General features: G+C 42.5%; 1 protein-coding gene across 1 annotated transcript in view; it reads right to left on the bottom strand.

Moving 5' to 3' along the window:
- The window catches only part of LOC130112084 (CUB and sushi domain-containing protein 1-like), a 729,421-nt gene that overhangs the window by 317,407 nt on the left and 385,307 nt on the right, over nt 1–26,707 (bottom strand). The window contains exons 13-15 of the mRNA XM_056279382.1: nt 16,335–16,517; nt 14,562–14,747; nt 12,580–12,720 (exon numbers count right to left, since the gene is read on the bottom strand). Coding sequence (XP_056135357.1) covers nt 12,580–12,720; nt 14,562–14,747; nt 16,335–16,517 — 510 coding nt within the window. The remainder of the gene's footprint in view (nt 1–12,579; nt 12,721–14,561; nt 14,748–16,334; nt 16,518–26,707) is intronic.

The raw sequence follows: 26,707 nt of genomic DNA, 5'->3' as shown, positions 1-26,707 counted from the left end.
CGGCGGCGAGTTCTCCACTGATGTTCCGCAACGGGTTGTATGTAGCGTACCCTGGGCTGAGCAGCCTGGTTCCTTTAGCAACAATCAGACGCTGGTAGGTGAGTCTGGTAGAGTGTCCTTGACACCGATCATGCGTTAGCCCGTCTGGGCAAGAGTAGCAATGTAACGAATAGCAATCTACTACACTGAATTTAATGGATACGACTCAGCTGAAATAATCTGAAAGTAATTTTGTTGGCCAGACGATGAAACATCACACCCGAGGCTTTCTTTGTAGTACAAAAATTTATCAAAGTTCGGCTTACTCGGTTGAGAGGCGAGATGGAACCGAGGCTTGTTTCAAAACAAAACAAAAAAAATGTAAATAATAATAATAAAGTTGGGTTGAGCATAACTTTGTGAAATAAAGAAAAAAATATTAAGTATGAGAAGAAGTGGAAAATTAGGGAAGGATTTGGAAAATTAAAGACTTGAAAACAATCTTTGTAAAGAAAGAAAATATTAAAAAAAGAGTAGCTGTGAAAAGCTTTTTAAAAACTGAACGGCCCTGGCTTTTTATCCATCCTTGCCTTGGGCATTTCACAGGTGGGATGGAGGGCTTACATGCCAGACCCACCTACTCATTGATTTTCATTTCATGATTTTACGTGTGAGGATTATTTAATTTAGACTATACGCGCAAATATCACACACCCAGCTAAACACCGTGGTCGATCAATAGTGATTCCAAACACGGGAAGTATATTACAGCATATTACCTAACACACCAAGAGAACATATGATTAAACAGTAATCGTTCTATCACATTAAATACTCATACAAAATATTACTAATTTAACTATCTAGCAATATGAGTTCCTATACTATCATTGGATGAACATAAGTTAACTAACAACTCATTGATATCATCATATGATGATAATATTAATAAAACAAAATGAGAGAAAATAATAAAACACAGTTAACAGCATATCGTGTGACGTGACACGTCTAACCACATATGGTCACTGGATGGCAGTATGGTTATATGGTAGAAATGCAGCTGAAATCTTAAATCAATATCTCAGTCAATTTAAGTGATACAGTCATGGGAGTTAGGTCCTCGAACAGGAACTTGTTTGCTGGGCAATATTAGTTGGGTTACTAGAGGGTTTAACAATTAATTCCCATCAATTCGGACATGTACAGAAACAAAGACTTACATCGAAGGCCTATAAGTAATGTTGGAATTACGACCTTACAACAAGGTCACCAACACTCAGCAAGGTCTAGAGAGGGAATTTAAGAGCGTTTATGTGATTATGTGTTCGCATGTGTGTGTGAGAGAGCACGAGAGCGAGAGAGAGTGAGCGAGAGAGAGAGAGAGCGAGAAGGAATGAGGTTTGAATTGTTCAGTTCAAGTCATCGTACTGATGAAATGAGAATATATTTAACCTCGGACACTTTATTAAGGTCTCCATTATATGGTGGAGTCAGAAAGTCATACTCTAAAAGGAAAGGGTTCTTGTCTTGTGTGAAGATGGCATTAACTCTTCTTCCTGTGATCAGCGACGAAGATAACATGGAAAGGTCGTTAATTGGTCCCACATCCTGTTCTGATAATCAAGTCGAGCATAAACTCTTCCGAGAGAGTTTACTATCTGGTTAATGTCAATTTGTAACTTTTATGCGAGGTGACGGAAAGGTCACTGTGCAGACCCACTTACTGGATGAAAGGCTCCTCATCTCTGGTAATAATTTCCGTTGTGAAAGGGGGAGAGGGGTGGGGGGTCCTCGCTACAATATTCAAAACTCAGCTGCCAGGGTCCTAACACACACCCATCCCTCCAAATGTCTTGATGCATGCTCACTGATCCAGGTAAGAAAATCAAAGAAGGTTCAATCAGTTCATCTGGATACAACGTTTATTGACAGATATGTTTCATCAGTCATCTGAGTGACACCTTCAGTCACTGAAGATGTCACTTAGATGACTGATGAAATGTATATGTCAATAAACGTTGTATCCAGATGAACTGATTGAACCCCTCCAAATATATATATAAAAAAGAATTCTCAATCAGCTTCCCATTAACTGTAGAATTAATTAGAAGTTTTTGCTGCTGACCTTGAAGGCACTATGTGGCCTGGCCTCGCCTTGTACAGCTTATCTATGATGCAACGGTGAAAAACAATGCAGCAGCTCTGCTCCTCTGGGAGCTGAGCTTAGTGCTCAGTCAGGTCATTACATAGATAGATGGATTGTATTTCAATGCTGTTTTTTTTTAAAACTTGTAAAGAAATTGTATCAGCTTAAATAATTCAAATTTTCTTTTTGAGACATGGAAATCCTCACCAGCTCCCTCTGCGATTGGTCCCATTCATAAACTGCTGGGGCTTTCTGCATTTACACCCTTCACCCATGGAACGACCCACCCACCCCCTTCTGCCCACATCACCACACCACCTTAATTTAGATTGATGTACCCTCAGATCCATTTAGACAGATGTACTCTTTTAGGTTCCATGTAAATCACAAGGATTTCAGATGGTTTATTCCTTCTGCAATTTGTGCACAACAATAAGCATTGAATTGAGCCGATCTGAATTGAATTCGATTGGATTTTAAATCAGAAATTAAAACACAACTCTTTAACCTCACCTTCACCAAATGTTCTGTCATCTGTGTTGTTGTAACTTATCATTTAATCATTTAATTGTCGTGATTTTATTTTTTATCATTCATATTTCTTTTTTTTAAATTTATATCTCCCTATAATCATATTCTTTGATTGTCCGACCCTGTTTGTAATTTTTTTTAACTCCCGTTTACTCTGTTAAGTGTCTGATCTCTGGAAAGGAGCTAAATAAATAAATTCTTCCTCTTCTTCTTCTTCTAAACACAATAAACCCAGTGCATGCTGCACATGCATCAGACTGCGATGCAAATGTGATGGAATAATGCAGCTATATGGGATTCTCTCACTTGAAATGAATCAAACCTCTGTCTAAGAGGAACACAATCAGGGCAATAACTGTGCGACTCCGGCCTCCGCTTCACAAGCTTTGTGTAGTGCCTACTTAGAGAACACATATTAAAGCATTAACTATGATAGTGGCATGAGAACGGGGCTTGTAAGAGAACGAGAGATTATTGGTCAGTGCGAGGACTGTGAGAGAGAGAGGAATGGAGAGAGGACATGAGGACAGTAGCAGAGGAGAGACGAGAGAGAGGAGGATTTGATTGGAGTGTGAGAACGGGGGGGGGGCGCTATCACCAAAACTCATTTCGGCTCTCATACTCATTGTAATTCCATTACACAAGTGAGAAAGTGTGTGTGTGCAAGCACGCCTGTGTGTGTACAGCACGCAATAATGTCAGAAAGTGAGGGAGTTACAAAGTGTGTGTGTGAGAGAGAGAGAGAGAGAGAGAGAGAGAGGGAGGGAGTGACAGAGCAAGAAAGTGAGTCACCAAAATAGAAGAGAAAAAGCGAGGGGAAACAGGCGGAGGGAGTTACAAGTTGCCCATAAACAAACCAAGCTGGATTTCTACACTTTTAGAATAAAGCAAAAAGAAGATTCTAATGGAGTCAGAAGTAACGTAAATACAATAATCACTCAAACATAACCAACCAAGGACAATCATCAATCTCCCTGTTAACATTTAATTTTCAGTAATTAGTCATTTCAGCTATAACATGACTTGAATTACTTTGGATTCATCCACACACAAAGAAAAAAATGTTTTAATTCCATCTAGGACATGAAAAAAGGATATTTATTTTTGGCTCACTGGCTCTATATTTTGAGCATGCTGTTACATCGCGTCATTAGGTCATAACTTCCTGTCTGCAAAAAAAAAAAAAATGAAAATACTGAAAATACTTTAACCATGATCAGTCACAAAAGGAAAGCTAATTTTGCAGGTACTTTGTGGAGATTACTAAACAGCTAAGTGGTTCAGCGGTTAGTGCTGTTTATTCAAAGCAAGAGGGTCTCGTGTGTAATCCCACCACCCCTGTGTACGGAGTCTGCATGTTTTCTCTCCTTTTCTTTGTGTTAGTACTATTAGTCCAGTTTGTGGCCATGGTCCAAATACATGGATGTCAGGTGGACTGAAGATACTAGATTGCACATTGACATTCAAGGTGTGTGGATGGATGAATTCAATTAAACTAATTACATTAGGTTTCCTTTATTAATCCCCATGGGGAAATTCACTTACTGCAAGTTAACCCATCCTAGCTGTGATCTGTGTAGCTAGGAGCAGTGGGCTGCCGCCTTCATGCTGCGCCCGGGTACCAACTCCAGTTCTTTCCCCATTGCCTTGGTCAAGGGCACAGACAGGAGCATAAACCCTAACATGCATGTTTCTTTTTTTTATTTTCCCCTCTTTTTCTCCCCAATTGTACTTGGGGAGAAACCAATTCTATTTTCCAAGCCGTCCCAGTCTCTGCTTCACCCCCTTTGCCGATCTGGGGAGGGCTGCAGACTATCACATGCCTCCTCCGATACATGTGGCGTCACCAGCCAATCTTTTTCACCTGACAGTGAGGAGTTTCTCCAGGGGGACGTAGCGCGTGGGCAGATCATGCTATTTCCCCCAGTTCCCCTGCGCCTAAAAAGGTGCCCCGGCCGACCAGAGGAGGCACTAGTGCAGTGACCAGGACACATACTCACATCTGGCTTCTCACCCAGACACAACCAATTGTGTCTGTAGGGATGCCCGACCAAGTCGGAGGTAACACGGGGATTCGAAACGGCAATCCCCATGTTGGTAGGCAACAGAATAGACTGCTATGTCACCTGGACGCCACATGTTTCTTTGGATGGGGGGGGGAAACCAGAGCACCTGGAGAAAACCCACCACAGGTAAAGGGAGAACATGCAAACTCCACACAGACCTGTGATGAACCCCCAGGTTGACCAACCCTGGGGTTCGAACCTCGGAACTTCTTGCTGCGAGGCGACAGCACTAACCACTTTGTTTTTATTATTTTCATGCAAATGAGAAGACAAATTTAACAACAGATGACAAAGACTTAACATATAGCGCCCCCCCCCACACACACACACACACCCATTACCATGACAGCAATGACTGAATTAGACACTAGCACAACAGGAGAAAAGAAAAGAAAAAAACACCTGAAGCTAAAAAGAAAGAAAAAAGGAGTGATATCTCTGGATGTTGGCATGAGGTAGATTTAGTTTCATGAGGGTAGTCAAGAGTAAATTAGAGTTGAGGTATCAGTAGAGGAGAGAAGTAGATAAAATTAAACTTCTCTGCCTTGTTTTGTTGTGTATATCTAAACTTTTCAAAATGCAAGCAACTCCTTAAATCTCTCATCCATTAAATATGAGAAGGTGGTTGAGTGGCCTTCCAGCCCATGAGGGTCAACTGTTTGGGGATTTGGTTGGAGAAGGCCAGGGCATCTTTCTGGGAGGTGGAGACAGGAATATTTTTGGGTGAGAGGCCAAGAAGAGCAATGAGTGGGGTAAGGTTCCATGGTTGTTTTTAATGCTTTAGAAACGCAGTCAAAAATTGACTTCCAGAGCATTAATAATGTCGGGCAGAGCCAAAACATGTCAATCAATATAGCTGGAGCCTGCTTGCATCTATCGCATAGACGCAGGGGTGGGCAATCTTATCCAGACAGGGCCGGTGTGGGTGCAGGTCTCTGTTCCAACTAAGCAGTTACACACCTGTGTCTCCTATTCAAGCTCCTCAGCAAAGACTCTACTGGTTGATTAGTGGGATCAGGTGTGTAACTGCTTGGTTTGAACAAAACCTGCACCCACACTGGCCCTTTCTGGATAAGACTGCCCACCCCTGGGAGGGTTCACGTCATGATTGTGTGTTTTGTCCCTGTGATGGACTGGTGACCCATTCAAGGTGTCTCCCTGCCTTCTTTCCAAAGTCTGCTTGGATAGGCTCCAGCTCCCCATGCTCATGGTCATGGGGAGCTGGAGCCTATTGGATTGCGCCAGTATAGACAATGGTCAGATGGATGAGGGTAGCCATTTCATGGCATTTATCAACCTACTGTAACTTCTACACTGCCTGCTGATAGCATTTCATTCAGCTGACCTTGCACAGCAGGCTCATGGGAAAGCATTGGCATCATGACACTGACGATCACTTTGGATACCAATAAATTAAGAGGGAAAAACATCTCTTTAATTTTTTTATGCATTCCAACTTTAGATATAGCATCAACATTTAGAAGGTGCTGCTGTGAGCATATCAGCAGTTGAGCCTTGTGATTTTAATCCCTGATTCTTAAAGATTTTATTATTCCTAACATCAATCTGCACCCAGAGGAACCCACATTAACATTCATAAATGTACTGCTCATCTTGAAGTAATAGTTGCAAACCACCATCGATGATAAAAATATAATGAAAATATTTACTGTTTACATATCCTATGCAATATTGGAGGCACAATGATCTACAAGTAATTGAAGGCCTTCTCCCTCCTGAGTTACAATAATTGGAGTTATGGTAGACTGCAGTTATGGGAAGGTCATCAACAACAGATATTTTGATATTGTGTGTAATCATAATTTGATTAAGAGACATCCCCTTTTTGCCCCATGTGCCCGACACAGCAGACACTATGACGGGCTCTGTAAACCAATTCTAACATCATCCTTTAGATCCAGTATCCATATGGGATGTAGCTTTGGCAACTGCTATTTCTACAAAATCAAATAAATAATCCAACCACACCTGCAACCTACAAACAAACTTTTGCTCTCAACTAGTTTCCGAAAACAAATATCTAAGTACCTAGGGTGTACAACCTGGTGTCACTTCATATCACCTGTTTACATATTCCGACATTATTAACATAGACAGATATTACTACGCCCACAGCAACACACATCAACATTCATTTATGCATTAAAATGTTAATAGGCCGAATTACTGAAACAGCATAACGGTCCCTAAGCTTCCCATTGTCACAATGCCAGCTTAGGCCCTATGTGTGTGTTTCCCTTGCCCATTCTGTCTCTGTCCCTGCCCTTAAGTCCTTCAGCACTCACTACTCTAGCCTTTGCCATTTCTCCACCTGTCCACCAGATGCCCCTGGACTTTCCTTCCTGTTTACCACACCCACCTGTTCACCTGTTCCCACCTAGTAATTGTTTGCACCTACTGCCCATTCCCTCATCTGTTCCTCAGTACTTATACCGGTCTCAATCATCCGTTCCCTGCCAGTTCAGACTCTTTCAATCTCGACAACCTGACCCTGCCTGCTCCTGTGGTTTAGACCTTCAGCCTGTTTTTGACCTGCCTGTCTGTGTTTTCCCTTTTGACTGTATGCCTGTTTTGGACTCATTCACCGCTGACTAACTGTAAGCCTGTCGTTTGTGTCTTGAGCATTAAAGCCCCCTCATTCAACCTGTCTACTGAGTCTGCATTTGGGTCCTCCACCTGTCTGCTCTGTTTTCATTCATGACACACAAAGTGCCATGATGTCTCCCAGTTCAGTTAAGTCAGTCATTTTCTCTGTTATGATGTCACCCAGTTCAGTGCAGTCATTTTACTGTCTCCTAGTTTAGTTCAGTCAGTCATTTTCCGTCAGTCATTGTAGCCTCAGTCATTTCAGTACCAGTTCATCCAGCTCATACCATCAATCATTCTGTTGTTTCCTGTTTTACTTTGTAGTTCTCACCTGTCTTGTCAGTTCCTGCCCCTGGTTTTGTCATTAGTCAACCCCGTGTATCCCACACCTGCTCCTCATTCCCTGATTATTTCCAGCTCCTTTATGCCCCTGGTTTCCCTGTTCCCTTGCCAGATCGTGCCATTGTATTACTTGTGTTCCGCCAGTGTATTACTGGTGTTCTGTTATTTCTGTTCCAGAATAACTGCCTGCTTTCCACCTACGATATTGCCTGCCATCATGGACTCTAGTTGGGTTTTGTACCTTGCCTGTTACCCGACCTTTTTCAGTTCTGTTTTGTGTTTGTGCCAAGTCTGGATTTTTGTGTAAAAGTCTACGTGACTACACCACTGTTTTGAATTATATAATAAATGGCCCTTTCCTTTTTCATTGGAACTTTCCATCTGCGTTTGAGTCCATACCCCTTGACTGACATTGCGATCTGGTCAAACATGGACCCAGCAGGTGGATTGTTTTCTCAGGAACAACGTGAGGTAACTTATAACCTTTTGTTCTTTGTAATGAGTGGAAATATGCCTCCAGTAGTGAGGAATGAGAGGCAGCCTTATCATTGGCATGTCAGGTAGTGTCTTCAAAGCCTTGGCTGAGGAAATTGCTACCTGAGTGGGCAGAAGATCCGTGAATCTCAGCCTGCTTCCCAGCCAGCTAACCTGCAGCATGCTACCCACCAGCATGCTAGCCTTCAGTCTGCACCCCAAGCTACTTACAACCAGTCTGCACCCCGGTCTGCTCACAACCAGCAGCATTCCAGTCGATTAGAATCGAGTCCGTGAGCCTGCAGCCTGCCTCTCCTGAGCTGGCTTGCTCGCTATCTGCCTGTCCCGAGCTGGTTCTAGCTCCAAGCCCAATCTGGGGAACTCATCTGGCCTTGGGACGTCTCCATAGCATCAGTCAGACTCACAGGCTTTGTGGCAGGAAACCCAGTGGTTCATTAGGCCGTGTTGTGACTAGTCCTTTCCAGAGCCCGTGCTGTCAGCTCCTGCCAGCATCCAGGGCCTGCTAAGCAATCACCAGTACCTGCGCTGAAATTGCCACACCAGCCTGCTGTTACAATCCTGCAGTCGCCGCACCAGCCTGCAGTTCCTGTGCAGCCATTGATACCACAGCCTGCAGTTTCTGCTTGACTGGCGATCTCCCAGCTGCCATTGTTGCAACAGCCCCAGTTTTCTGAGCTCCAGCAGTCTCATACTCTGCAGCCCATCGTAGTGCCAGGGCCTGCTCCAAAACCAGTTGCCACAACAGAAAGGCTCCAAAACCAGTTGCCACACCAGAACCTGTCAGGATTCTCAGCTGCCCACCGCCACTACAGAGGTTTTCGCAAATGGTGTATGTTAAAAAAAAAGAAAGGGTTTTTTTTTTTTTTTTACAATATCACTTTACATTTCCTCTATGGTGCTTTATGCATGAATATTTTATCTTTGTGGTTTCTAATTTCTGTAAACATATAGGCTATTCTGTTATTTACATTTTTAAGGGGGGCTCTTTTTTTCACACTATCATCATCATCATCATCAGCCACTTCTCCGGGGTTGGTCGGGTTGCAGTGGCAGCAAGGTAAGTAGGGCACTCCATACATCCCTCTACTCAGCAACGCCTTCCAGCTCCTCCCGGGGGAATCCCAAGGCGTTCCTAAGCCAGATTTGACATGTAGTCCCTCCAGCGAGATCTGGGTCTACCCCGGGGTCTCCTGCCAGCTGGACATGCCCGGAAAACCTCAAAGGAAGGCCCCCAGGGGGCTTACTAATCAGATGCCCGAACCACCTCAACTGGCTCCTTTCTACGCGAAGGAGCAGCGGCTCTACTCCAAGCTCCCTCCGGATGTCCGAGCTCTTAACCCCATCTCTAAGGCTGAGCCCAGACACCCTACGGAGGAAACTCATTTCAGCCGCTTGTATCCGCGATCTCACCCTTTCGGTCACTACCCAAAGCTCATGACCATAGGTGAGGGTTGGAACAAAGATTGACTGATAAATTGAGCTCTTTGCCTTCTGGCTCAGCTCCCTCTTCACCACAACAGTCGGGTACAACATCCGCATTACTGATGCTGCACTTTTCAATTTCCCACTCCATCCTACCGTCACTCGTGAACAAGACTCCGAGATACTTGAACTCCTTCACTTGAGGCAACAACTCGTCCCCAACCCGGAGGGAGCAATCCGCCATTTTGTGGTAGAGAACCATGGCCTCAGACTTGAAGGTGCTGAGTCTCATCCCAGCCATTTCACATTCAGCTGCAAATGGCACCAGTGCACGCTGGAGGTCGCGTTTTGATGAAGCCAACAAAACCACATCACCTGCGAAGAGCAGGGATACAATTCTGAGGTTCCCAAAATAGACACACTTCTCACCTTGGCTGCACCTTGAGATCCTGTCCATGAATATCACAAACAGAATCAGAGACAAGGGACAACCTTGGCGGAGTCTGACACCCACCGAAAGCGTGTCTGACTTTATGCTGATAATACAGACACAGCTCTCACTTTGGTTATACAAGTACCGGATGGTTTGCAGCAACTGCCCCAGTACCCCATTCTCCCGCAGTACCCCCCAAAGAGTGCCCCGGGTTACACAATCATAAGCCTTCTTACAGTCCACAAAACACATGTAGACTGGCTGGTCAAACTCCCATGCCTCCCTCAGCACTTCCACAAGGGTAAAAAGTTGGTCTGTTGTTCCATGGCCAGGATGGAATCTGCGTTGTTCCTCCTGGATCTGAGGTTCGACAGTCTTCTTACTACTACCACTTTTGGCTGCTCCCGTTAGGGGTCGCCACAGTGGATCATCCGTTTCCATTTCTTCCTGTCTTCCTCTGTCACACCAGCCACCTGTATATCTTCCCTTAATCTTTTTAGGTTTTACAATATCATTTTAAATTTCCTCTATGGTGCTCTATGCATGAATATTTTATCTTTGTGGTGTCTAATTTCTGTAAACATGTAGGCTATTCTGTCATTTACATTTTCTTTCAATCTCTAGCACCATCCCTTCTCTCCAATGTATCATCATACTCACGATTTGTATGCAGATTTTTTGATGCCATCACCTATGACTTCTATTAAGAAGAGTTAGCAAAACTGCAGCTCTAAGTGAAAAAAAATGCTCTGGTAATGTGTCTGCTGAACACAAAATAAGGCTGTGTGTTCACTGGTGACCTCTTTCTAAGACACACAGCTAGCACTTGTAAGGAAGTGCTTGAATAGCACTTTATGAATAGCTTGTGTTGAAAGTTGTAAGGAGAAGCTCGGTAGTTGTGGCTACACAAATAGTTTTATGGCAAAAATATATTCTTCCTCCTGCTTAATATCAAACTACTATTTTTGACAGCTGTAATTGTTTTGATTTTTATGATGTGCTTAAAGATGTTTGTGACATGTCTATTTGTTTTGTTTGTCCCTTCTACATTACACTTTTATTGCCCTGTGGCTTTCTTGCAAGGAAACTAGGTCATCAACCTTGAGTTTTTGCTTGTTTTTTTTTTAAAAATCCTGGTTAAATGACATTTAAGTGAAAAGAATTATACATTTCCAAACATGGTTGTTATCCTACTTGATTTATTTTCATAAAATATTTTTGCTTCTCCTCTCTGCTATGCAAAAGTAGAGCTAGCATTCATTTCCTCCCTACTTCATTCTTATTGGTTGGTGGAACTAGAGGGGACATTGAGCTATGCGCTTCAGCTAAAGATGAAATCATTTCGACTTTGGAAAGAGGTGGAGGACTATCGATGCTAAAAACTCAAAGGTAAATGGGTAGATAGTGCTCACTCAAAGTGTAAACCTTTCACAGAAAACAACACAAAATTACAAGACGTGCTATTTCAACAGGTTCCTGGTGGAAACTTGGTCTAAGTCGACTGAACGCAAGTTCATGAGGTCATTACTTGTGTGGACTCCATAACAGTAGTGCTTTCCATCTATGACACTGTGTCCTTGTAATTTGTTTGTTTGTGTGTTCAGTGTGTGTGTGTGTGTGTGTGTGGGGGGGGTCATCGTTTTGTTTTGTATTTGGATTAGGGTAACACAGTTTGTTTGCATTAGGATTAGAGATAGGGCTTGAAGTGAAAAGACAGATTTAGTATTTTCATTTGTCAAATCATATTCTCAGTGGAGAATATGAGACAAGGTCATTTGAGAGCAAGTGTGTGAAATGGTGCAAAACACATTTACATTACAGAATAAATTGAAAATCAGAACAGATGATCAGTCAGGCAATCCAAGTTAAAAGTCAGAGTTAAAGTTATACAAGCAGAACTAGTCATGGCAGTGAGACAGGAATGGCTAGGCAGGCATATCTAAGACATAAAAACAGTAAAGCAAAACTAGTCAAGCACAGTGGATTATCAATGAAGCAGCCCAAATTCAAAATGGATGTGGACCCTGCTGGCCTTGTATGAGTATTATTCTGTTTTGGCTAGTGTACAATGATCATTCATAACTGAATTCAGAGTGAATTTACATTTGCCTTTCCTTTTTTATATATCTGAATAACATCTACTGGTGATTACTAAGTAGATGTGTCAAGATAGTGACCGAAATCCTCGCAAAGGAACATTAAACTTGTTATTTTACAGAGTATATTTCCCTTCCCTAAATACTTGTCTATCAGGACAAATCTAATTGCATCTGAAACTTTCATTTTGTCTTTTATTTCTGTCAATTTAACAATTACATTATTTACCACAAAGGTAAACTCAAGTGTATTCTAAACCAGCCTAAGGGTAAGAATAGGCTACTAGAACAGAACTTCAAAGTATAGGACAGAGATTTGTTGCCATCACGTGTGAATCCTGACATGTTTCCTCAACTAATGGATGTAAGTCTTTGGTTTTATTGTGACAAGAAAAAAAGAGACAGACAATAATATTATATGACAGTCAGACAGACAGAGATATAGAGCATAGGACATACTTGTATAGCTGATGTTGAAGCCTTTTCCAGTATTCGAATGATCAGATTGAAACTCCAGTCTCATGATGTGTCCGTTTGAGGCAATCTGTGAAGGAACATCCTTTCCAGAGAACGTTCCAAACGTGGTCGGCTCAGAGAGACCTTGAATAAGGGTGAGATGAGAACAATGCCTGAATTAATTAACAGAACCTGACAGTGACATAAAATAAACACCAGGATCACAGTAATCAGTGATTAAATCACAATTTGCTAACTTTTTTTTCCCCACAGCTAATCAAGTATTTACCAGAGCATAAATACTTAAGAAGGAACACCAACATAATTTTGTACATGGTGAAATAATGGTTAATAATTGCTGACAATTTGTGATTATTAAAATGATGCTAATATAATTGTTCATTTATTTCCCTTTTGGAGGCTAAGAAATCCATTAACTTAAAGTCACAGGGAAATTGGTCGTATAACTCGTTTTGAGTAGTCCAGTGGAATACACTGGGGTTTAAAACCTAGTGCAAATTATCCATTCTGTGATGGATTACGTTTTGAAAGTAACCCTACGAACACTATCAAATACTCATAAATCAAAGAAGTTCTATCATAAAGGACCAGTTTAATAAGAGCAAAAGAAATATTGGAACGGCAAGACACAGACAACAAAACGTCCTAAAAGGGGTGTACTTCACCTTAGTTCCTCACCAGACAGTTTCTATTTATTTCCTTCCTGACTTCAGTGATTTGAGCCCATGCTGCTGGACTTAATTAAGCAGAGACTGGGCTCAGGGTGGAAACAGATTTTTTTCTTCCGCTTCAGCAGCAGAAAAGCCTTTCACTTATTCAATATCACTGTGACAATCAAAAGACCTGCCTGGAAAAGAAGGAACTTAACAACGGTGGCAGAAAGAGGGACGAGGACTTGGTTTGTCTTATCTGAAAGGACAGATTTAATAATAACATCCCCAATAACCAAAGAATCCTCAAGTGCAAAAGCTCTGTAGAAGTACAACAGGAAAATTATGAACTCCCAAGTATAGCAGAAACAGATATGAAATCCAGCGAAACCTGTATTTTGGATTAATCCATATTTATATATATATATATATATATATATATATATAAATAATATTATATTATATATATGATTTTTAGGAGGGAATGACTTAGTTCCAAAACCCCAGGGAAATTTAAAACATATCTTTGACTTGACGGCAGCCCTTGTCTGTCCTTTTTCGTTCACCCTTAGTCTTTTATATCATCAAATGCATTTCACGGCTCAAAAATCCCGTTAAAACTCACATTCAAAACTCGTTACACCATTTCTAAAAATGCATAATTACCGACCGACCCAAGAAAGTATTGATTGCTTGCTTTTCGGAAAACAGAGATATAGGCAATTCATCTAACTGAAGTGATAATTACCAACTGGACTGGAAGGCTTTCGATAACACAGTGGGGAAAAAATGAAGTAAAAATGGAAAAAATAAACTGTGGAACCTTTGAAAAGGGTGAAACAGTACAGCATAACTGACTGCATTGTAATGTTTGAAAGCCTGCTATGAGAGCCTCTGAACGACGGCTTTATAATGCGTCAATTAAGCAAAATTAGACCAGAGAGTCAAACTGGGGCTTTAGAGAATTCAGTGACACAAAGAATCTCTTATTACCACCGGGAACAAAGCTGCCATGTCCTTGGCTGTTCTATGTACAGTACAATGCCATTATTTCAAGAATAAATTCCAAAAAAAGTCATCCATTCATCCCTCCGTCCATCAATCTATTTATTCATCCATTTGTCTACAGTAGAGGCAGAATAAAGTCAGGATGGTACTTTTTAAACAAATGAACAAACAAGGCCCTGGTTATTTAATAATAACGTGCAGAGTGGACACTTAAGATGTTAAAGATATAGGAAAATGAAGAGGGCAGTAATTTCTCCCCCAAAATGTATATACCTAAACATATACCGCACAATCAAATGAATTTACCTTCATCTTTGACGACCAACCAGTCGAACTGCGGCTCTAGTTCAAAATCAGAGAAAAGGAGATGGATTCGGCTCCCCGGTTCAGAAATAATCAGCCACACACAGTTCAGGTTATTTCCATATTCTTCTGGGTAGTTAGGGGATAGTATAGTCCCTGATGGAGCTGTGAAGTTGAAGAAACATGAGACTGCAAAACAAAGGGGGGGGGGTAGGTGGGTGGGGGTTAGGTAGGTGGATAGGTAAGTAAATAGGTATGGGGAGAGAGAAAAAGAGAGAGAGAGAGAGAGAGAGAGAGAGAGATAGAGAGAAACTATTAAGATGTACATAAGTAGAGGAGAATACACAAGGAGAACACCAGATTTTGACATAAGCAGAAATAGGGTACACACTGATGAGCCAAAACATTATGACCAACTACTTAATATGCTGTTGGTCCTCTGCATGCTGCTAAAACAGCATCGACCCATCATGGACTCTACAAGACCCCTGAAGATGTACTGTGGTATCTGGCACCAAAACATTAACAGCAGATCCTTCAAGTCCTGTAAGTTGCAAGGTGGAGCCACTGTGGATCAGACTTGCCAGTCCAGCACATCCTACAGATGCTCAACCAGATTGAGATCTGGAAAATTTGGAGGCCAGGGCAACACCTTAAACACTTCATCATGTCCCTCAAACCATTCCCGAACAATGTGTGCAGTGTGGCAGGGTGCATTATCCTGCTAAAAAGAGGCCACTGCCATCAGGGAATACCATCCTCACGAAGGGGTGCACCTGGTCTGCAACGATGTTTAGGTAGGTGGCATGTGACAAACTGACGTCCACAAGGATGGGCAAACCGAGGGTTTCCCAGCAGGACATTGCCCAGATCATCACACTCCCTCTCCATCGGCCTGTCGTCTTCCCCCAGTGCATCCTGGTGGTATCACTTCACCAGGTAGATGGTGCACACGTTCACGGCCATCCACGTGATCTAAAAGAAAACGGGACTCATCGGACCAGGACACCTTCTTCCACTGATCCAAGGTCCAGTTGCGACGCTCGCATGCCCACTGTAGGTGCTTTCGACAGTGGACAGGGGTCTTCATGGGCACTCTGACTGGTCTGCGGCTACGCAGCCCCATACACAGCAGGGTGCGATGCACTGTTTGTTGTGACAAATTCCTCCCATAAACATCATTAAAACTTTCTGTGACCTGTGCCATAGTAGACCTTCTGTCACCAGGTACTCACCACTGCTGACTGGGAGTACCCCACAAGCTTGCCGTTTCAGAGATGCTCTGACCCAGCTGTCTGGACATAACAATTTGGCCCTTGTCAAAGTCACTCAAGTCTTTGCTCCTGCCCATTTCTCCTGCATTCAACACGTTGACTATGAGTGTTTCCCAACCCGGTCCTCAAGGAACATCTATCCTGCATATTTTCATTGTAACCCTGCATAGGTAGCCCTGCTTGTACTTACTCAACCAATCATCTCACAGCACTTAATTATGCAAGGTGTGCAACATCTGACATAATTCATTGCTGATTGGTTGAATAACTACAAACAGGTACCTATTCAGGGCTGCAAAGAAATCTGCAGGATAGGTGTTCCTTGAGGACTGGGTTGGGAAACACTGGACTATGAGAACTGATTGTTTGCTTACCATCTAATCTACCCAGACCTTGACATGTGCCCTTGTTTAGAGATTATAAACTTTATTCGGTTCACTTGCGGGTGGTCATAATGTTTTGCCATCAATATGTTTTTGTCATCATTATAATGAGTACTTACAGACACAACTTGGCTTGTTCCCCGACCATTGATTGTTGTGCTGGCATGTGATGCTCCTCTCTCCCACCAGCTCAAAAGCTGACTGGCAAGAAAATGTCAACACGTTGCCATGAAGAAAACGATCCCCACTTCGACGACCAAATGCTGGCACCCCAGGATCACCACAGCCTCCACGGTCAATCTCTGTAACACATGCACAGACACGTTTCAGTGCTGATAAATAACTCGGGCATCTACCACTGGAAACAATCAATCATTTTGAATGATTAAGAAAATATCTATCTATAGTAATCCTTTAAATTACAGGCCATGCATTATGCAGCGATGATCAATCAATATAATTGTAACATATATGTGATTGTACTATAATGACTGGTAACTGTTAAGCTCTTTTTTCACTCATATTAGTAATGACCAGTCACCATTGAGTTCCACTGCATCTACTTAACTCGTATATCACATCATTACGTCTGACTAAAAAATGGTCTGTAATGCAAAGGGGTTATTTATCTATTTATTTTTATTTTGGCTAGAAATGCCGTATGTCATGTTGACACTCTCTGCTACAGTGTAAACAAACTGTAAAAATTATTAAAAAGTGAGAACTTTCCCATGTAACTTTGCTCAGTGTCAAAATTCAATGGAAACTGAGACAGAGGTTAGCATGCATCACAGGTTATAAGCTGAACATGAAACTTGCAGGCACATACTGTAACATGACCTTTGACCTGGTAGGGTTTCCGCGATCCTCCATCCACTCTTAACACATGCACAGTTACTCATCAGAAATAAGTACAGGCAGCCCACAGCTTTCTGTGTTCTTTTAGCTATTCAGATATCAGATAAACCCAAAGCCGACCAGGAGCCCAAAACAAAACAAAAAGCTCTGCGGTCGCCGGCGTGACCAGCATACTCTCCATACTGCAGCTGCTGGTTCACCTCAGCGCACATTGGTGCACCGTGGCTTGGCACGTTACAAGCCACATCTTAAAAAATGGCACGTGATGCTCGTTTGCATAACTGGTATCGTTAAAAACTCCACTGGCGTCCGGGTAGTGTAGCGGTCTATTCCATTGCCTACCAACACGGGGATCGCCGGTTCGAATCCCCGTATTACCTCCGGCTTGGCCGGGTGTCCCTACAGACAAAATTGGCTGTGTCTGCGGGTGGGAAGCTAGATGTGGGTATGTGTCCAGGTCGCTGCACTAGAGCCTCCTCTGGTCAGTGGGGGCGCCTGTTCGGGGGGGAGAGGGAACTGGAGGGGAATAGTGTGATCCTCCCACATGCTACGTCCCCCTGGTGAAACTAATCACTGTCAGGTGAAAAGGCTCAGGCTGGTGACGCAACATGCATCGCAGGAGGCATGTGGTAGTCTGCAGTCCTCCCCGGATCAGCAGAGGGGGTGGATCAGTGACCGGGGCGGCTCGGAAGAGTGGGGTAATTGGCCAAGTACAATTGGGGAGAAAAGGGGTGGGGACCTTTTTTGGACCCCAACATCCCTTTTGTCACTCTTGGCATCCCTTACTCTGCTATCCATCCATTGGTATAGAAACATTTTACCTTTATTATATGCATACATTTATTTTAGAGAGATGGTAATTTTATAGAATAATTAATAACTTAGTTTTTTTTTATACATGTAAACATGTTCCCATGCCAATAGTAACATTTACATGGGAACATTTACGGGTTTATCTGTTGAACTGTATCTATTTGCTTTGTAATTTCTTCTTCTTTCAGCCTTTTCCCTGTTTCCCAGGCGTCGCCACAGCGGATTTGATAGTTTCCATCGGTACCATGTGAGGGCACAGCACTGATGGCGGTCGTTGTTAACCTGGGCCTTGACCGATCTGGTATGGTCTTGCCAATTTGCTGTCTAATTTAAGATACCAAAAATCCAATCATTTCCAAATGATAGATAGGCCCAAACAATGGCCTTAACACAATATGCAGAAGAAGAGCTGTGTGGATCTGTGAGTGTCTTTCATAAGGACACATGGACAGTGTTACGCCAACCTGGTGGGGAGCCTGCAGGGCTGAATGAATAAGAGCTTATCGGAAATGACACTGATCAACCACTTTGACATTGTGACGTTCAATGTGACACACACACACGCACAAAACCACTCAAGCACAGAGATATATACCGCTCCCTTCCTCTCTTTCATTTGTTCTTAATTTTTCTCCCTTTGCATCTCACTCTCGTCCATTTGAATTCGCTCCCTTCCTCTCACCCTCATTCTAATTTGGCTCACCCTCTTCCTGCCTCCATTAAATTGAATCCCCGATGCTTTATTTGCATGCAGGCCACGCGAACAATAAAAAGTGTATCAACAATATCGCCTCTCTCCTGCTCCCTCCATTTCAACACATTGTGTAACCATAAAGAGACCATCACATCAATTTTGGTTTTTATTTGGGTTTTTATTTTTCGATTTAACCTAATATTCATCCCTATTTATATCCCGCTTCCCCTTATTCTAAGTGTTTCCTTCCCCCCGTCCCACTTTAAAATCTGACATTTTATCAGACGCCTGTCATCTTGTAACACATGCTCCACCATGCTCCTGGATTTGCTTACGGCAAATACATCTCAAGGTGAGCAGCGTGTGTGTGTGTGTGTGTTCTTCATTGTGACTGTCTTGTAGGGTATAAGTGTCCCCTCAAGAATAGATTACCTCAAGAAGTGGTGTGTGTGTGTGTGTGTGTGTGTGTCTCATAGCTAGCTGTCACATTTCTTAGGAGTGTCAGAATGGATTTCAGGGATCTTCAAGCCCTCCTGGTAAACGTGTCATTATAGTTCTACCAGCTATGTGTTCATTCATCCTTTCTTTCTCTCATCTGTTTGACTTTCTCTCTCTATCTTCTACACTTACTATTTATGTGACTGCCTGTCTCTAATTTGATCCAATTTTCTCTATATATAAAGTGTTTACGATCATTGCCAATTGTCAGTATTTTCATGCTACCAGAGGTAAATCTATGATTAAAGAAGTTTGTCTTGGGGGGCGCTGGTGAGCAGTAACATGTGAGGACGTCTTTAGATTGAGCTCCTGATCAGGGTGAACTTTTCATTAATATTTTAACTTTTCAGATCAAACACAGACAAATTAGGTTTAACACACACAATACTTAACTGCTAGCACACCGGACTCACAACCCTGTACTTGCATATCGATCATTTAGAAGACGCGATGGGCAAAAACAAATCCAGCAGTGACCAAGCCGCTAAAGCCTCGGGCTCTGTGAAAGCCCCAGACGGGGAGTCTACAGACCTATCTGGGGTGATGGCTGCCATCGCGAGCAGCGAGAGCAAGATCTTGGCACGGATAGATTCATTCACAGAGGATCTGAATGCAAAAATAGACTCTATAAAGGCCGGCATGGCGAAACAAGAGACCCGTCTGAAAGATGTGGAGGACGGCCTGAACGCATACTCAGACAAGACGACGAAAATAGAGGAGGACATCGGCCAGTTAAAATCTGAAGTCGCTATGCTACGCTAGAAGGCAGACGGTCTGGGGGGACGACAACGCCGGTGTAATGCACGTATTGTCGGGATAAAGGAGGGATTCGAGACCAGCGGAGGCTAGCAGCCTGCTATTAGCATCGCTAAACTACTGCAGGAGTTACTGGGCCTCAGCTTCACCCCGACCCTAGACTGGGCTCACCGCGGCCTGCGGCACTCGACCAACGAAGAAGAACCCCTCAGGATCATCGTGGTGAAGTTTCATTATTTCTCAGAGAGGGAGGAGGTTTTCCGCAAAGCTGCTCGTTCAGCTCCGTTGACCCTGCATGGCAAGAGAGTGAGCATCTTCCCGGATTACACCGCGGCGGTGGCGAAAAAGAGAGCGGCCTTCTCCGAAGCTAAGCGGCTCCTCCGGAGCTGCCAGGGCGTCAAGTTCGGGATCCAGTTCCCGGCGGTGCTTCGTATCACTTCATCGTCCGGCCAAGAAAATGGGTTCGAAGACCCATCTAAGGCGATGGGTTATATCAGGGAGAATCTAAAGCCTCAGGACAATGTACAGTAAGATGTTGATACTGTAGCGAATTCGGGGGACAACGCAACCACAGGAACTGCCGCGGCCGGGAAGCGAACCCGTATCGCCCGCACCGCAGGAGACATCACTAACCGCTAGACTAAAGGGTCAGACAAGTGCCAACAACTAGCGGAACTAACTAGCTAAGACACCAAGACAACGGGGTAACGTCATGGTTTAACTTTATCTATTTACTTAAACTTTTGTAATTAGAGACTCACAGTTAATGTTAAATTTTTCATTTAATACGAATGTTTCATAACTGCTGCGCATTTAAAAAGCTATTATTCTGTTTTATTATTATCGTGTGTGTGCATGTATATATGTGTACGGATGCTAATTATTATGAGACCCATAACAGTGCTTTGGTGACTTGCCAGAGCCTGCTAGGGCGACACCCAGGTCAGTGTCACTTACCTACAAAGGAACTGTATTATAACTGCTGTTATATGGGTGTTGATATATTTTCCTTCCTTTTTAAAAAAAATTAATAAGGGTGTTGATCTATAGTTCTTAGGTATATAAATACTTTCTGGATTTAATATAATCTTAACAAGACCACTGTTCGCCCTGGTTGGGGCTTGTTAGAGGGTTTTTATATGGTTATTTGCCATGTTATACTAGAAATGGGGGATGCGATCTCTAGGGAATTAGTAGATCAGCATGGGTTCTCAAGGCTCTGTTTTTGTTTTGTAGCTAGTAGGCAGGGACTTTTTCTTTTCTTTTCTCTTTTCATTTTTAGAAAAAATGTTTGACACTCAGAATACAGGTTATCTTCGTTTTTTGAGCTGGAATATAAAGGGAATTCACAATCCAGTAAAGCGTAGTAGGGTTTTTGTACATTTAAAATCTTTGAGAGCTGATGTCATGTTCTTACAGGAAACTCACCTTCGGTCAAGTGAACACACAAAACTAAAGAAAGCTTGGATAGGACAAATTTTCTGTTCCAGGAATGAGAATAGAACGCGGGGCACAGCCATCTTGATCAGGAAGGGTATCCCATTCGTTCCACTACCGACTATTTCTGACGGGTAACCTGTATGGTACACGTGTGGCACTGGCAAATGTATATGGACCAAACTGGGATGACCCACTTTTTTTCTCTAGTTTCATAGCAGCCCTCCCAGACTTAAATAATTACCGATTAATATTGGGGGGAGATTTTAATTGTGTATTACATCCATATTTGGACAGATCAAACCCAAGACCTAATAGTAAAGTTTCGAAGGCAGGTGCTGTTATCCATTCATTTATGGAATCCTACTCTCTTTTTGATCCCTGGAGAAGAAACAACCCAACTACTAAACTATACTCCCTTTTTTCCCCCAGTGCACCATTCTTACTCAAGCATTGATTTTTTTTCTCCTGGATAGTAGGGTCCTTCCTATGGTTAGGGGGAGCCAATATAATAGTATTGTTATTTCGGATCATAGTCCTGTACATCTAGATATAGGTTTCATAGACTGCCCTAAACCCCAACGCACCTGGCGATTTGATCCTCTATTACTGTCCAGGGACTCCTTTAAAAATTTTCTCTCCCAGCAGATAGATATCTTTATGGAAATCAACCATACTCCGGATATGCCACTAACTATTGTTTGGGAGGCTCTCAAAGCCTACCTTAGAGGCCAAATAATCTCATACACAGCACATGAGAGAAAGAAACATAAACAACGTCTAACAGAACTGTCCCATAGTATAGCGGAAGTGGACCGTTCATTTGCTGATTCCCCAACACCTGAACTTTATAAGAAAAAATTATTATTAAAAACAGAATTCGACAATCTCTCCATTAAACAAACAGAACAATTATTCTTTAAATCAAAACAGATATTTTATGACCATGGAGAGAAAGCTGGAAAACTATTAGCCCATCAGGTTAGACAGTCCACAGCCGCTAACACTATTTCTGAAATTTGCACAGCAGCTGGGGTAAAGACTACCGACCCTGACACCATCAATAACCAGTTTAAACAATTTTATATTACCCTTTATAGTTCAAAACCGCCCAGCGACTTGTTGCATATTTTCACTTTTTTAGACGGTCTGACCATACCAAAAATTGCCCTTGAAGACAGAGCACAGATAGAAAGAGAGATATCAACAGAGGAAGTGATACAAGCAATTAAATCCCTGCAGAGCAACAAAGCATCAGGTCCGGATGGTTTCACAATTGAAATGTATAAAGAATTTGCTACCAAGCTGGCACCAATACTTAACCTGATGTATCAGGAAATTTTTGACCAACAGAAATTGCCCCAAACTATGATGCAGGCAATCATATCAGTGTTACTTAAAAAAGAAAAAGATCCCCTAATGTGTGGCTCCTACCGCCCTGTAAGCTTGTTGAATTGCGACTACAAAATCCTTACAAAAATCTTGGCCACCCGTATTGAAACTGTTGTCCCAACGGTTGTTAACTCTGATCAAACTGGTTTTATACCAGGCAGGCAGTCATTCTATAACATGTGCCGCCTATTTAATGTACTGTACACACCACATTCCGTAGAACAGACAGAAGTAGTGATTTCTTTAGATGCTGAGAAGGAATTTGACCGCATCGAATGGCAATATCTATTTGCTGTTCTAGAAAGGTTTGGCTTTGGTTTCTCATTCCTAGCATGGGTTAAAATATTGTATTGCTCACCGACAGCCGCAGTGCGGACGAATAATATTATTTCTGATTATTTTTCACTCCATAGGGGCTGCAGACAGGGCTGCAGCCTCTCTCCTTACCTGTTCGATTTGGCAATTGAGCCACTCGCTATAGCTCTTAGGGCAGAGGATGGCATTAAAGGTATCTCAAGAGGTGGTAAATTTCATAAGGTATCACTTTATGCAGATGACCTGTTGTTATATATATCCAACCCAATAGAATCTATACCAAGACTATTACTTACCCTGGATAACTTTGGTCGCCTGTCAGGTTATAAGATAAACTATTCAAAGAGCTTGCTTATTCCGATTAACCGCACTGATAGAGACTACTCTAGCTTTCCATTCAAACTTGAACATAATGTATTTACATATTTAGGAATCAAAGTCACTCATACAATGGGGAGGTTATATAACCATAACTTTAAAACACTAATAGAACGAACAAAACAAGATTTTAAAAAGTGGTCAACGCTACCAATTTCATTAGCGGGCCGCATTAATATAGTTAAAATGACAGTCTGACCCAGATTTCTCTATCTTTTCCAAATGATTCCCATATTCATACCTAAGACAACTTTTCAACAATTAGATAGATTAATTTCATCATTCATCTGGAACAATTCAAACCCCAGGATGAAGAAAATATACTTGGAGGTCCCTAAGGAGACAGGGGGATTAGGCTTGCCTAACTTTATTTGTTACTACTGGGCTGCGAACATTGTAAAACTTTTACATTGGGCCTTTACATATAAGAATCAACAGGGTACAGATTGGGTTCACATGGAACTCTTATCCAATCCTTTACCGATATTCACCTCTCCACTACCACATAATCGTAACATACAATTAACAAACCCAGTGGTTAAAGCTTCACTTAGGATATGGCTCCAGTTTAGGAGGCATTTTGGATTAAAACATGCTAGCGGTCTTTTTTCAGTAGCAAATAATCAATTCTTCTTGTCATCTGTGTTAGATAATGCATTTCAACTTTGGCATAGAAATGGACTGGTGTTTTTCTGTGATCTATTTAAAGATGGAACATTCACCTCATTTGAAAGACTTACCAAAGACCATAACATACCCAGATCCCATTTTTTTAGATACCTTCAAATCCGTAGTTTTGCCAAGAAAGTGTTTCCCTCATTTCCGTATCTGCCACCCAGGAGCCAATTAGATATTATTCTAGAGAAGGATCCCTTTGGGAAAAAACGGGTCTCTATAATTTACACACTGATACAGGGATTGAAACAGATATCCTGGGACAAAACAAAAACTGCATGGGAGAGAGATTTGGGTGTAGAGCTTTCTGAAGAGGCATGGCGGGACAGCTTAACTCGTATACATACGTCCTCATTGTGTATACGACATGGGTTAATTCAGTTTAAGGTGCTTCACCGTCTTCACTACTCGGGGGACAAGCTCGCCAGAATCTTTCCCACCACAGACCCTGGCTGTCCGAGGTGCAGTCATAGTCTAGCCTCGGTGGGACACATGTTCTGGGCATGCCCCTCCCTCAACAGTTATTGGGACCAGATATTTAATGTATTCACACATATCTGTAAACAGACCATAAACCCTGATTTTCACACAGCCACCTTTGGCATACCACCTCTAGCATTTGCCTCATTACTAGCACGCAGACTTATCCTATTTAACTGGAAGTCGAATAAAGCGCCATCATTTTTGAAGTGGTTGAGGGAGGTGCTGTCCTTTCTAACTTTAGAAAAGCTCCGATATAAAATATGTAAAACCCGCAAAAACTTTACTTTGACCTGGAGTCCTTTCATAGACTTTATTGAAGGTTTTCCCTTTTATTGAATGTACTTTTTATTTACCTGGTTGTAACGAAAATACTTATAGATATGTGTGTACAACTTTATATCGTCTTCAAAAATATGGTTATTATGTGGAATTGGAATAAGAAGTCCCTGCATAGTCCTTTTTTTTTCTTTCTTTTTTTGTCTTTTTTGAGCCTTGGGGGGGAGGGGGGATTCCTACATGTTTATTTTTGTTGTTGTTGTTGTTATTGTTATTGTTGTTGTTGTTGTTGTTCGTGTGCTTTGTATACCTGTTCCAAAAAACTTGAAAATTGGAAAATAAAGTTTTCAAAAAAAAAAGAAGTTTGTCTTGCCATTACTCCTCTGTGCCAGTTCCCCAGAACCTGGAAGCCTGGAATTCCAGAGAAAACACAACTTTCCAGATGGCCAGGTGGTTTATAGGCATCCAGGTGGTATACTGAATTAGTGTGATTACAAATCTCAGCTTGAGTTTTCGGATTTTCGAAGTTTTCAGAAAAAAAATTTACATCCAAGTTTTGATAAATGTCATTGGTGTAATTTGTTTTTTTCCATCCAAGCCGCTTATCCAAAGTTGGGTAGCAGGATGCTGGAGCGAGCCTATCCCAGCAGTCATTGGGCGGCAGGCAGGGAGACACCCTGGACAGGCTGCCAGTCCATCACAGAGCCAACACATTCACACCTAGGGACAATTTAGTATGGCCGATTCACCTGACCTACATGTCTTTGGACTATGGGAGGAAACCGGAGCACCCGGAGGAAACCCACTCAGACACGGGGAGAACATGCAAACTCCACACAGAGGACGACCTGGGACGACCCCCAAGGTTGGACAACCCCGGGGTTCGAACCCAGGACCTTCTTGCTGTGAGGTGACCGCGCTATCCACTGCACCACCGTGCCGCCTAATATAATTTTTTTCCACCTAATATAATTCAAATCATCTTGTACCCCTCCATGCTCTCAGGTTGTTCATAGTCTATGGAGTGTTATTACTTACGATACACCTGCAGCCCCCCCCCCTACACACACACACACAGACACACATACATACAGCTGGGAGGCAGGAAAAGGTTCTCCAGGAAATTCAACTGAAGGGGATCATTTGCTTTGCTTTGCTTTAGGAGACAATCACTGAAGTTCACAAACTGAGGAACCGATTTCAAGGAAAAATAAACTCGAGGTAAAAATACAGGAAGACATGTTGAAACTAAATAGCTAACACAACTAATATATCCATCTCTAAGCCAGTTATAAGGCAGAATTCCCTCATCATGGACAACTTCATGAACAACTTCATGAACGCCGCCATTATATTGTTTTAACACTCAAGAGAAATCCTCCAGGACCACTTGCAGAAATACTCTGACAGCAAGTCAGCTGTGCACACGTACGGCATCTAAAAACTAGAAGCAATATGATTACACGCCCTTATATCAACCGTTTTTCACACCATTTCAAGCACTGAAGGACACTGATCATCAAATTCACACAAGTCACTTTCTACCATTTTGTCTGCGAAATTGATTTTAGCTCACCTGTTTCTTCCCTTCTGTATTGAAGTGTGAAACCTGTCGAGTTTCTCAGCATTGAGTCTATGTGATGGCATCAAAACAGCGATGCAGAGAGGCTCACAACTTTCTAATCAATGGTCAAACATCCCTAACGCTTTTATTCTGTTTCCGGTATGGGAAGATGGCGGCGCGAACTTACGTTTGCGGTGGCCTCACCCAGTACCGTCCATGCAGTGACTTTGTCAAAGTCTAAGTTTGTGTCTTAATTTGATGGCTGGGAGAACTTGGTCTGCTGCATCCTGTGGGCCCGGGGACCATGGCCCTGCCCAGAGCTGCACCCGAAACGGAAACACCGAGGGCAATCT

Source organism: Lampris incognitus, chromosome 4 (assembly GCF_029633865.1).
Source record: "Lampris incognitus isolate fLamInc1 chromosome 4, fLamInc1.hap2, whole genome shotgun sequence".
Taxonomy (NCBI): domain Eukaryota; kingdom Metazoa; phylum Chordata; class Actinopteri; order Lampriformes; family Lampridae; genus Lampris; species Lampris incognitus.
This window is presented reverse-complemented; position numbering and strand designations above follow the sequence as displayed.